Source organism: Salmo salar, chromosome 25, assembly GCF_965601325.2.
Source record: "Salmo salar chromosome 25, fSalSal1, whole genome shotgun sequence".
NCBI lineage: Eukaryota > Metazoa > Chordata > Actinopteri > Salmoniformes > Salmonidae > Salmo > Salmo salar.
In genome coordinates this window covers 18,082,602-18,096,525 of record NC_138315.1, presented here as the reverse complement: position 1 = coordinate 18,096,525, position 13,924 = coordinate 18,082,602, and the positions used below count along the sequence as shown (strand labels likewise).

General features: G+C 41.4%; 1 protein-coding gene across 1 annotated transcript in view; it reads left to right on the top strand.

The window, feature by feature from the left end:
* Positions 1-13,351, top strand: part of LOC106586279 (contactin-associated protein-like 5) — a 130,450-nt gene extending 117,099 nt beyond the window's left edge. Inside the window, exons 18-24 of the mRNA XM_014173405.2 lie at positions 490-729; positions 4,335-4,559; positions 8,040-8,173; positions 8,381-8,468; positions 10,588-10,791; positions 11,184-11,258; positions 11,424-13,351. Of these exons, the coding sequence (XP_014028880.1) occupies positions 490-729; positions 4,335-4,559; positions 8,040-8,173; positions 8,381-8,468; positions 10,588-10,791; positions 11,184-11,258; positions 11,424-11,677 (1,220 nt within the window). The 3' untranslated portion in view covers positions 11,678-13,351. The remainder of the gene's footprint in view (positions 1-489; positions 730-4,334; positions 4,560-8,039; positions 8,174-8,380; positions 8,469-10,587; positions 10,792-11,183; positions 11,259-11,423) is intronic.
* Positions 13,352-13,924: the final 573 nt, after the last annotated feature.

Below are 13,924 nucleotides of genomic sequence, written 5' to 3'. Positions count from 1 at the left end.
GAGCTATACTGTTTCTTCTGCTCATAATGGCTTGAAAGGTCTGCCCAACACTTCATCGTTATAGATATTCTTCCATATTTGCATATAGTTAGTCTTAATGAGGCCTCTCACACATGAATAGTTCCAGAGATGTCATAGATGCTTACTGGAATTAAATCAAGGGTTGCAGTAAATCAGTGGGGTGCTTTCATATGTATAAAGACTAGTTAGAAATGTTTTCTAATGTATATAACGTGTCATCTCCTCCTCTAGGGAGAACAGCAGCCAGACAGAGGGGTTTCCTGGACTGTATTATGTATATAGAGTAGTTATACATCTGTTATAGCATTCTATTAGGCGTTATTAACTAGCTATAAACTGCAGTCTCACCTCTAGTAGGAACAGCAGATAGTACTCTGTGGAATATTATGCATAATATACTAATTATAAATGTGTTATAACACTGTAAAAGCCATATCAAGTCATTATAACCTATGGTCCCTCCTCCAGGGGGAACAGCGGCCAGGCAGAGGGGCTTCATGGGATGCATCAGAACTCTGAATATAAATGGCATGACCTTTAACCTGGAGGAGCGGGCTAAGATGACCCCGGGCGTAAGTGCGGGCTGCCCCGGCCACTGCAGCGGCTCCAGCAGTCTCTGCCACAACAGAGGGAGGTGCATCGAGAAGAACAGCGGCTATGTCTGTGACTGCTCACAGTCTGCTTACGGGGGACCCTCCTGCAAGGAAGGTCTGTGAGGATATGCCCCCAAAAAACTAGATGTAAATGGGATCACTCATGAGATTGTCTATGATGAATTATTAAATGGAAAAACACTTAAAACACAATGATTAAGACATAAGAATAGGCTTACACTTTGAAATTATTAATAATTTATCTAAGACAGTTGGTACTTGGAACATGCTCCAGGTCCTCATCACACTGCATGTATCATACAATAGAGTGATGACATCCATATGCAACTGGTATTGTACAGCTAGGGGTGTAACAGTACACATATTCATGCCGAACGGTTCGGTGGCCGATCCTCCGTCATCGTTTAAATCTACAATTTGGGAACATTTTGGCTTCCCAGTAAATTACAACGATGATGGACAGAGAGTTGTGGATAAAACGTTAACAGTATGTCGCCACACTCAATGAGAATAGCCTATGCAGCCAGAGCAAGATGGAAATGCAAAGAAAAAAACAACACAATATCTTCTCCCCTCTGCATTCAAGCATTCCTTGCCAGCTGAGTCTGACCGGGCCAAAAAAAAGAGCGATTGGTAGGCTGTGTTTACATTTTGTAGTCTTTGGTTTATAGACACGGATATGCGCCCATTCATGGTGGTTCAGAATGGGGGTTTCAGCACCTCGTGAAAGTGCTCGAGTCCCGTTATGACCTTCCCACTAGCACCCATTTCAGCAAACACTTAATACCCGCTCTATAGACGGGTTTGTTGTTTAGCAACAAAACCAAGACATGCGCAAATATGGTGCAAAACATACGGGGTTGGCTTAGATTCTTGACACCATGTAAACAATATTTAGTCTTCAGTGTTTATTGAAAACATAAATACATGTGCACAATGAGCACTTATTGTCTCTTAAATACATCGTTACAGTTGTTGGTTAGCTAGCTAACCATATTAGCATTGACATGAAATCAGTCAAAACACCTCAAACAAACTGGCTGAAACTAGACACTCACGATTCGCCACATGGCAGTCTTGTCATTGTTGCTAGCCATCTGGCCATTCAGAGTCATAACAACTCACGGACTTCTGCCCCATTGAAGCATGCGCATTGTGTTAGTGATATTGTCAGCTAACCCAGCTATATAAACAAGCCAAAGGCAAACTTTTCAATGAATTGGCCAATTCACCCTGTGTTGCGCTTACTTAACAGTGACAGCCCATCACATTACCCCAGAGTGGGAAAGGTACAGTGCTACAGACATGCCCCCTTTATGAGAGTCACAACTGCGCATCTGGCACTCAAGGAGGCAGTATCACGGTGCGTTCCTAACTAAGTGGGAATTTACCACATACGACTGGGAAAAATCCACTTGAACGGCCCTCCAAATGGTAATTACTAGTGGGAAACTCATCTATCATCCTGAGCGCCCACTTCTCCCACATGGTGACCTCTGACGTCACCTACTAAGGTAACAGACTGTAGAACAGCATTTCCAGAAGTTAAATGCAACAGCAAAACATTATTTATAAAAACCAATCTATTATTGTTTGCTCTATACATTTTTGTAAGCATGATAGCTGTACTTTATGCAGCTTGTTGGCCATCAGCCAATTTGCATTTCTCAACGACTTCAAATCACATGAACGCATCTAACTGGTATTTACAACTGATACACTTCCACCTTTTTTATTTAAGTAGGCAAGTCAGTTAACAACGAATTCTTATTTACAATGATTGCCTAGGAACCATGTGTTATCAGCTTTGTTCAGGGGCAGAACAGCAGATTATTATAATTTTTTTACCTTGTCAGCTCAGGGATTTGATCCAGCAACCTATCAGTTGCTGGCCCAACACTCTAACCACTAGGCTACCTGGCACTCCACCTGCCTCATGGCTACAAACACAGCATCAGAGTGGAAACTTGAGATGCCCAACATAACAACCCTGTCACAACAGACAATGCCAGGAACATTCTGAATGGCATTTCATTTTCCCGCTGTACCGAACCGAACCGTGACCCCAAAACAACAATAGGTACCGAACCATGGGTTTGGTGAACCTTTACACTCATATGTACACTTCTCCACTCCCCTGTGGAAACTCTTTTTTTACCTTGCCAGGTTTTGAACAGTCATACTTTACAACAGAAGCCCCGTTAATACTTGGTTCTAACATGCGTCCTTTGTCCTGATCTTTTCCACATTCTGATTGTGCCCACATTTTTTTGACAAGTGTAGATGATTAAAGATCTGACTGTGATCTGATCTTCCTCAACACCTACGTCAGATGCATTGTGTCTGGATATCTTACAATTGTAGACGGATCACCAGAGTGAAACCATTTAAATCATCATCCCGCCCTATAAAATCATTGACACATATTTATGCCATTGATTTATGGCATCAATATGTGTCTTAAAATAAATAAATATTATTTTGAAAGAATATCTGTCAAAACATTAGCATAGAGGGAGGGACCAGGATATCTGATCACAATGCAGGGATGGATAAGAGACACATTTTACTACCATGTGTTGATGCAACCGTTACAATGTGGGCACAATCAGAAAGTAAATAAGATCAGGACAAAGGACACATTGGATGCCTTTACACAGGCAGCCCAATTCTGATATTTTTTTCACTAATTAGTCTTTTGGCAATCAGATCATCTCTGAAAAATTATGAGAAAACATCTGATGTGATTGGTGAAAATACTAATTAGTGAAAAAAAAGACCTGAATCCGGCTGCCTGTGTAAACACAGCCATGTTAGCCACAGGTATGAACGAGGCTAGAAAGAGCAGTTTTAAGCAAAAAGCATGATGTAGCGACTGCCACATGTGTGGGATTCTTGCATATTTTGAGATAGCTTGTTTTTCTCTGAAGCACTGGATATACTTGTTCCTGAGCCTCTTTCCAGTTAAGCAATCCTTGCCTTCAATCATGTTTAAGAAAAAAAACAATATTGACTTATCATAACCCTGTTCTGTCTTTGTAGATTCTTCTTTATTTCCACCGTCTGCTCTTGTGTGGGTGGAGCGCTTTTCATTCTCTTTCCACTAAGTCATGACTTGTTATGAAACTTAGTTATGAAAACATAAAACTCGCTGAGAATGTGCTTAGACAAAGCAATAATTATGCAATATCTGTCTTTGTCCATGAATAATTTTGAAGAGAACAGGGGGAGAGAAAAGAACGGAATGTTTTGAGAGGTGTTCACTTTGCTCTTAAAGTGGAGGTGTTGAGATCAGTGGCATTCAGAGTGCAGATTGGAGTCCATCTGAAAAAGACATCAAAGAGGGAGAAGATGAGATGACAAATCCTTGCTGCTCTGCTTTCTCTGGTCTGTCTGAGAGGATCTGGCTCTCACATTCACACTAATCTAGGCCTCCATTATCATGGAGCAGACACTTCCTTAACAAAGGGTGTTCTGTTTCTTATAGGAGGTACATGTCATTCTATTTCGTCCGATGACATTGACAGAACATGTGTATTTGTCAGGAGTGTTGGTCATTTTTTTTATTCTGACTGGTGATTAGGTTCAGCTAAGTGCAGCTACAACTTATAAAATGTGATCAACAATTGATCTAATGAATTCAGTGTATAATAGCATGACTCCCCTAATGATCCATCCTCTCTCTCTGTGTCCATGCAGAGGTGTCTGTGTCATTTGACAGAGAGTCGTCGGTGACCTACACCTTCCAGGAGCCTTTCTCTGTGATGCAGAACAGGAGCTCCCTGGCGTCCAGAGTCTACAGAGAGAGCACTAGGGCCAGAGAGAACATGGCTTTCAGCTTCATGACCACACAAAGCCCTGCCATGCTGCTCACTGTCAGCACCTTCAGCCAGCAGTACATAGCAGTCATCCTGGCACTCAATGGTAGGGACACCTCTACCAGTCATTTGTTTGTAACAGTGGAGGCTGCTGAGGGGAGGATGGCTTATAATAATGGCTGGAATGGAGTGCAATGGCTAGAATGGAGTGAAGGGAATGGTATCAAACACGTGTTTGATACCATTCCATTTACTCCAGTCCAGCCATTATTATAAGCCATCCTCGCCTCAGGAGCTTCCACTGGTCTGTAGTACGTACAATAATTGAATCATTTCTAATGTGTCCTGTCCATGCTTTGAACATATTTCTGCAAAAGGTTGGCACTCCACCAAGGCTTTAGCAAAAAGGGGGTAATAATGCCTCAATTAGCTAGCAGAGTGCAACTCTAAATTCAGAATTTAATCTCATTATATGGAGGAGTGTTTTCTCCCATTGTACCTCACAGCAAAAGGCTGAAAGAACCAAGTTGCCTTGCACAACCTTCAACACAAAAAAATGCTATCTGTTTTTTTTTTAATAGAATGATGGAATTATAGTCCCTTCACAAATATGGAAGAAGTAATATGTCATGTTGAGAATATTTCCATCCATTACATAACGGAATAAAAAAATAATTGAACCTTGACAGATCAGGTTCAGCAATGTGTCTAAGCCTATTCAGCCTCATCCATAACGAAGCCATGAACACTCCAGATCACGCACCTTAGTCCTCTAATCTGACATCCTTCCAAGTAGAACAGAAAGCCCACCAGCATCGTGTTGAGTTACACCCGTTTTTCTTTAAGTCATTGCTCCTTTATCCTCGTTTGTGTTCATCGAGGCATGTGGAAGAGTCACGCCTTTGTAAATATTGGAGGATCAGGAGGACATTTCATCCACGGTAATCTCCGACACCCGGGCACTGTCAGGGGTTTCTCAAACACAAGATAAAACCATTCGCCGAACTGAGCTAGAATTGTAGTATTGACCCATCTTCACTTGATAATGCAAAGCTCTCTGCCTCTCTGATCTAGTGTCGTGTGTGTGGGAGGAAGATTGAGGCTGTTCGAGGATAACTATTTATACATCTACAAATGTAGGATCTTAATTTCGTCACTCTTTTGTTGACGGGCATCAATAGAGAAGCACACTGGAGTGTACAAAACATTAGGAACACCTTCCTAATATTGAGTTGCATGCCCTTTCACCCTCAGAACAGCCTCAATTTGTCAGTGCATGGACTCTATAAGGTTTTGAATGTATTCCAAAGGGATGCTGGCCCATGTTGACTCCAATGCTTCCCACAGTTGTGTCAAGTTGGTTGGATGTCCTTTGGGTGGTGGACCATTCTAGATACACACGGGAAACTGTTGAGCGTGAAAAACCCAGCAGCGTTGCAGTTCTTGACACACTCAAAGCGGTGCGACTGACATCTACTACCATACCCCGTTCAAAGACACTTAAATCTTTTGTCTTACCCATTCACCCTCTGAATGGCACACATACACAATCCATGTCTCAATTGTCTCAAGGCTTAAAATCCTTCTTTAACCTGTCTCCTCTCTTTCATTCAGTCATAATGCTATTTTCATTTATATAGTTCTTGGCATTCCAAACTAATTTAGATTGATAGATGTGCGTGGGGCATTGAATAGGTTAAGGTGAGGTGATCCTCATGAGATAAATGTATCTATTTAAATTAAAGGTTATTGTCAAGCCTCTGGCGTTTTAATGAATAAACAACTCTTGGGACAGTCTCATCGGCATAGCTCATGGAAAATTGCCAAATTCGAAGAAACAAGGCAATAACATTTCCAAAGCACCAAAAGGGCAAATTAATGGATATTTCAAAATACGCTTTCATTTTGGTGCATACTTTAGCCCGAATGATAATTAGAGATATTTGCATAGTCCTCACATTGACTTCGATGCAAGGTTTAAACAAGTCCAATAGTCCCACACATCAAGGTACAGTGCCTTCAGAAAGTATTCAGACCCCTTGAATTTCCACATTTTATTACATCACAGCCTAATTCTAAAATGTATTTAAACAAAAATAATAATTCTCATCAATCTACACACAATACCCCATGACAGAGCAAAAATAGGTTTTTATAAATGTTTGTGAATGTATTACATATAAAAAAAGGAAATATCACATATGCATAAGTATTCAGACCCTTTGGCAGCGATTACAGCATTGAGTCTTCTTGGGTATGATGCTACAAGCTTGGCACACCTGTATATGGGGAGTTTCTCCCATTCTTCTCTGCAGATCCTCTCAAGCTCTGTCAGGTTGGATGGGGAGCTTTGCTGCACAGCTATTTTCAGGTCTCTCCAGAGATGTTCGATCGGGTTCTAGTCCGGGCTCTGGCTGGGCCACTAAAGGACATTCAGAGAGTTGTCCCAAAGCCACTCCTGTGTTGTCTTGGCTGTGTGCTTAGGGTTGTTGTCCTGTAGGAAGGTGCACCTTGCCCCAGTCTGAGGTCCTGAGTGCTCTAGAGCAGGTTTTCATCAAGGATCTCTCTGTACATTGCTCCTTTCAGCTTTGACTCAATCCTGACTAGTCTACCAGTCCCTGCCGCTGAAAAACATCCCCATAGCATGATGCTACCACCACCATGCTTCACCGTAGGGATGGTACCAGGTTTCCTCCAGACGTGACGCTTGGCATTCAGGCCAAAGAGTTCAATCTCGGTTTCATCAGACCAGAGAATCTTGTTTCTCATGGTCTGAGAGTCTTTAGATGCCGTTTGGAAAACTCCAAGCAGGCTGTCATGTGCCTTTTACTGAGGAGTGACTTCCGTCTGGCCACTCTACCATAAAGGCCTGATTGGTGGAGTGCTGCATAGATTGTTGTCCTTCTGGAAGTTTCTCCCATCTCCAGAGAGGAACTCTGGAGCTCTGTCAGAGTGACCATCGAGTTCTTGGTCCCTGACCAGGGCCCTTCTACCCCGATTGCTCAGTTTGCCCGGGCAGCCAGGTCTAAGAAGAGCCTTGGTGGTTCCAAACTTCTTCCATTAAAGAATGATAGAGGCCACCCTTCCCTAGATCTGTGCCTCAACACAATCCTGTCTCGGAGCTCTACGGACAATTCCTTCGACCTCATGGCTTGGTTTTTGCTATGACATGCACTGTCACCTGTGGGACCTTATATAGACAGGTGTGTGCCTTTCCAAATCATGTCCAATCATCTGAATTTATCACAGGTGGACTCCAATCAAGTTGTAGAAACACCTCAAGGATTATCAACGGAAACAGAATGCACCTGAGTTAAATTTTGAGTCTCATAGCAAAGGGTCTGAATACTTACGCAGATAATACATTTGCAATTTTATTTTATTTTAACTGTTTTCGCTTTCTCATTATGGGCATATTGTGCGTAGCTTGCTGATTTTTTAAAATGTAATTTAATCGATTTTAGAATAAGGCTGTAACCGAACAAAATGTGCAAAAAGTCAAGTAGTCTGAAGACTTTCCGAAGGCACTGTGAGTTTTAGATCTTTCAATGCATGGTTTTCACCCAGTTTGTGTTGTGTTCTGCAGGGAGTCTCCAGATCTGGTATCGTCTCCATGTGTACAGGAAGCCAGATGTGTTCAGCCCCAGCCCCAGCAGCCTGGCAGACGGACGCCTCCACCGTATCAGAATCCACCGTCAGGGAAAAGATGTCTTCCTACAGGTGAGCAATGGATACATGTACAAGAGGTGTAGATCCTGTGCAGTGTAATTCCTTCGCAGCATCTGGCCAATATTGGTATACTGTTATGAAAGTGCTTTAGTTCCCAAACAATTTAGCTGGACTACAGCAATCTGCAGCCATTTAGATGAATCAGTATTTCCTGTAATCCTCGTTTTTATTACTTGATTGCTTTCCACATTCCCCCAGATCGATCAGGACATCCACAGAAAGTACACCCTGTCATCTGATGCGGAGTTGATCTTAATCAGATCCTTGACTTTGGGAAAAGTCATCGGTAAGCCCGCCTATGAAATGATACTGCCATGCATGGTGCTATTTTGAATAATGAAATGAGGACCATGCGCACACGTGTGTTGTTTCATGACTTTATGTGATGCTGTTCACACCTATTTCTCCACATTTTCAAACCCGTTCTCAGAATAGCTTTTGTAAAACCGGACATGCAGATTTAAAGATTTTACCATCAATGCTGTAGCATAATTATTTGTATATCCCTCACTGCTGTTGCCATAGAAACCTTTATCTTTAATTCAGGAGGCAAAGGAGGCTGAATCTAATAAAGGCTGTATAAAGATTAATTGATGGGGAGGCTGAATCTAATAAAGGCTGAATAAAGATTCATTGATGGGGACTAAAAGGGTTTTGACAGAGAGCAAATAAAAGTTGTATGCAATAACCTAAGCAGAAAGCCAACTCTCTCTCTCTCTCTCTCTCTCTCTCGCTCTGTATCCTACTCACTCATTCCTCTAATCAAAAGCATACAAATGAAGATCTATTAAATATGCTCTGCATACATATCTTCCACAATGACTAATTTGTACATCATAAAAGCAGAAATTGCTAGCACAGACTGGAATATGTTCTGGGATTCTTCTGATGGCCATGAGGAGTTCACCACATCAGTCACTGGCTTCATCAATTTTTTATTTTTTTTGTCACCTTTATTTAACCAGGTGAGCTAGTTGAGAACAAGTTCTCATTTACAACTGCAACCTGGCCAAGATAAAGCAAAGCAGTGCGACACAAACAACAGCACAGAGTTACACATGGAATAAACAAGCGTACAGTCAATAACACAACAGAAAAAAAAGAAAAAAGAAAGTCTATATACAGTGTGTGCAAATGACGTGAGGAGGTAAGGCAATAAATAGGCCATAGTAGCGAAGTAATTACAATTTAGCAGATTAACACTGGAGTGATAGATGAGCAGATGATGATGTGCAAGTAGTGATACTGGTGTGATAAGTGCATCGATGACGTCATCACCACAGTGACCGTACGTACATACCCCAACCAGAAGCCATGGATTACAGGCAACATCTGTACTGAGCTAAAGGCTATTCATTGACTACAGCTCAGCGTTCCACATCATAGTGCCCTCAAAGCTCACCACTAAGCTAAGGACCCTGGGACTAAACATCTCCCTCTGCAACTGGATCCTGGACTTCCTGACGTGGTAAGGGTAGGTAGCAACACATACGCCACGCTGATCCTCAACAAGGGGGCCCCTCAGGGGTGTGTGCTCAGTCCCCTCCTGTACTCCCTGTTCACTCATGACTGCATAACATAGCACAACTCCAACACCATCATCAAGTTTGCCGATGACACAACAGTGACAGCCTTTAGGGAGGAGGTCAGAGACCTGGTTGCATCACTGCCTGGTATGGCAACTGCTCGGCCTCCGACCACAAGAACTATGGGGGTAGTGCGTCCGGCCCAGTACATCACTGGGGCCAAGCTTCCTGCCATCCTGGACCTCTATATCAGGCGGTGTCAGAGGAAGGCCCTAAAAATTGTCAAAGACTCCAGTCACCCTAGTCATAGACTGTTCTCTATGTTACCGCACGGCAAGTGGTACCAGAGTGCCAAGTCTAGGTCTAAAAGGCTTCTAAACAGCTTCTACCCCCAAGCCATAAGACTCCTGAACAGCTGATCAAAGGGCTACCCAGACCCCTCTTTTACACTGCTGCTACTCTCTGTTTATAATCTATGCAATCACTTTAACTCTACCTACATATTACCTCATTTACCTCAACTAACCGGTGTCCCCGCACATTGACTCTGTACCGGTACCCCCTGTATATAGCCTTGCTTGTTATTGTACTGCTGCTGTTTAATTATTTGTTATTATTTGTTATTTTTTTATTATCTATTTTTTACTTAACACTTTTTTTATTTTATTTTTATTTACTTCTTAAATGCATTGTTGGTTAAGGGCTTGTAAGTAAGCAACACCTGTTGTATTCAGCGCATGTGACAAATAAAATTGGATTTGATTTGATATATGTTTTGTTTGTTTTAGCTCACAAGAAACTTGTTCTCTTGTGGGATAACTTTCTTTCCAGTGAGAGACTATACTGCTTTAACAGCTCAATGTTAATTCTGAATTACAGGAGGAGAGAATTTTGATGAGGAGGTGATGCAGGCAGGATCTAAGGGCTTCATTGGCTGCCTCTCATCAGTCCAGTTCAATCACGTGGCTCCACTGAAGGCAGCGCTACTAAACCGTGGCAGCTCATTGGTCAGCGTACGGGGTCACCTGGTGGAGTCTAACTGTGGGGTGCTGGCTGACTCAACAACCTCACACCCACTCTCAGGTAAGCTATTGTAAAACACAGTCTCCACTCAGCTAACTGGATAAAACTCAGGTCGAACAAATATATTTGTTGGTTTACTATGCCACAGCTGTTCAGCTTTCATACTGGAAGCCATTTGAAGGTGTGTGGAATCAACTGTGGATGTTCAGTTTTTTCTCCGGCTTAAAGCATCATTATTACATTTTAGGGATAAATCAGGAACGAATCGACACCACAATGAGCTGATGCCTGAAAGCCTAATGGAAGTTTTGTTATCATTGTTTACACAGTTACAAAAATACGTTATCTTCTGCCACATACACCCTGTTGAGGAACATCCATTGGCTGCACAGCTCATTCACTCATTACTGAAAGTTAATTAATTAGCCGGTTTCTCTTTTCTTCTCTGCCAGATCAAGCTGCGAAAGCAAACAAAGATAAGGAGCAGCAAGGCAATGACACCCGGCATGATTCAGCAGTAATAGGAGGTTTGTTTCTCTATTTTGTCTTAATTTATTGTTCCTGTCTTAATATGAAATTAGCCTATTTTTCTTTCTTCCTTTCTCTCGCTCTCTTACCTTACACTAGTTTTTGTGGTTGTCTCCTTGATAACCTAACCTGTGATGTCATACCTAACCCTTGCTCGTCTACAGGAGTGGTGTCAGCGGTGGTCTTCATCACTCTGTGTGTGGTGGCGGTGATGACCCGTTTCCTGTACCAACACCGGCAAGCCCAGAGAGATGCCAACATCAAGGAGAAGGAGCACCGACACAACCTGGAAACAGCCTACCGGAGAGAAGCAGCCTACCAGGCCGAACCGGTATACCGGGCCGAATCAGCCTACCGGACAGAGCTCCACCTCCACGACAGCGCCACCCTCAGGGACAACAGGGAGTACTACATCTGACCACAGCATCCAGCCAAGCCTTTTAGCCATCGCTGCTTACCTTTATTCTGTTTTGTCCAGCTGTCTGCACGGGAGGAGACACCCAGACTTTTTCCTCGCTCCTCTGCGGTAGAAATGAAGAATTCATTCTCCTTTAGGGAACTGTGGGAATATCCTGGTGGGGAACGTCTTCCCATTTCTGTCTAGATATTTCGTAGGACAGGACTTGTAGCTGCAACGATGTTGGCCGGTCGGCTTACGGATGCTGGTGATGGGACAGGGAAATGGTGCCATAAGAGATTGAAGCATATGGGTATGGTGCAATGGATTTATCCAATGATAGAAATACAAAGAGCCTGGAAGGGTTAGAATAGGCAGGCAATGTTGTAGGAAGTGTAGGCAATGTTATGGTATAAAGCCACATAGAGGAAAACATGGACAGTGGCACTGTTTTGGTGGCTCAATGTATGTAGATGGCCAAGATTAAACTCTCCCACTGTCATGTGGGGAAGAAATCTCATGTTCTGACGCAGAGAATCTACGCACAGATGCAATGAATCTATTTCAAATTCTTAAGAAAATGGTTAGATGTTCAACAGAATGGAATGGTTGAAAAGACTAAACGCAAAGGCCATCTTAGATAATATACTATTGAAAAACACAGAGTAAGATAAGTATTGTTTTACTGATCTTGATAATGCAGTGATTAATTAAGATTAAATGAATTCCACAAAAAACTGATATTAAAATTAAATCTCCATTTAAATTCATCCTTAAATAAAGCCAATTAAAAATGATGTGCCCCGGACCGGTTTCCTGCATTATAATTATTTGAAAGTTTGATTTAAAATTCTTCTTTCTCCACAATGTTCTTGAGGTTTCTAAGACACATGCTGGGCTGGATTGTTTTGCTTCAAGAAAGGGAATTTAAAAATAACCCAGCTAACTGGAACATCTGCTAGCGGTCCCCTAGCAAGAAAACCAAACCATCATATACCACAGAAGTGGCTGCCGGCCAAGGGTTAGAGGAGTCTTCAAAGAGCTGCCATATACAAAGCTTTAGTTGTTCACCCAAGCTTTTTAGATTTGTTTTTTTTGTATTTTTATTGTTTTGTTTGTTTCCTTCAGTAAACATTTTATTCTGTCACACCTTTGATCTGTTCATGCATTTCCTACCATTTTATATTGTATTTTTTATTAAAAGTTTTTAATTCATTGCTACTGCTTGACGTCAACAGTATCCCTGTGTTAGATCTACAGTATAAAGTGATTAGTATATACTGGTATTTAATGCTGGATATTGATGCTTAGTTTAGTGTAATTTTTCTCTGAAAATTAAGTGGGAGAGGATAATCGGCACTAAGTGCAAAATAACACAGTTTGACAGTTTATTAATAATAAAACAGAGAATGAGAATGAAAATCGTATACGCAAACATCTTTGATGAGCAACAGTTCATAAACACACCATCACCAAAATAATGAAATTGGCGGAAGTATTGCCTGAAAACATTTTTTCTTTCATATTAAAGTGTCCTTGACAGCAAGTTATGGTTAACCTCTGAGACTCTGAAATCCTTTTTGTACTCATGTTGATATTGTGGTTATTTTGAGGGCCCATTTTGTATGGCTATAATTGTACAGGTATATTATGAATATATGTTTAATAAAACCAAACATTCTTTTTGAAAAATAATTATCTCTTTCAGAGAAGTTTAATGCTACATAACCTGTATCTCAATCTTTAACTTTCTTATTTTCTTTATATGTGTGATTGTGTTGTTTTTACATGTGTGTAGAAGCATACATAGACCAAGGATGGTAAGAGCCAAGAGGTGGTCCTTTGTATTCTGATATAGTAGAAATATTCATTATGCGCTGTGAAACTACATCCTCCTTCCTACAAATGTTGTTATGGTAAATGTGCAAAATGGAATCTGACCTAATTCAATCACAAAGCCACAGTATTTAATTACTTTAATGGGTGGAACATTGTATTGTCTCTAAATTAATTGTGCTTTCTGCAGTATTTTATCCTGACCAGTCTAGTCAAATATTACAACACCGGGATATATTCTTATTCATCCAATTAAGTGTCCAATTAAAAAATGAATTCCTGCTATTTTATTTAATTAATTGCATCATAAATGTATTATAGTGGAGTACCCATTTATATTCCCCTTTTTCTATTATATCCTGGTCTAACCCATGGTTTTGTCAATCATAAGTTAACATGGTGTCTCCATGAGTGGCTTTAGTAGTGTGGCAA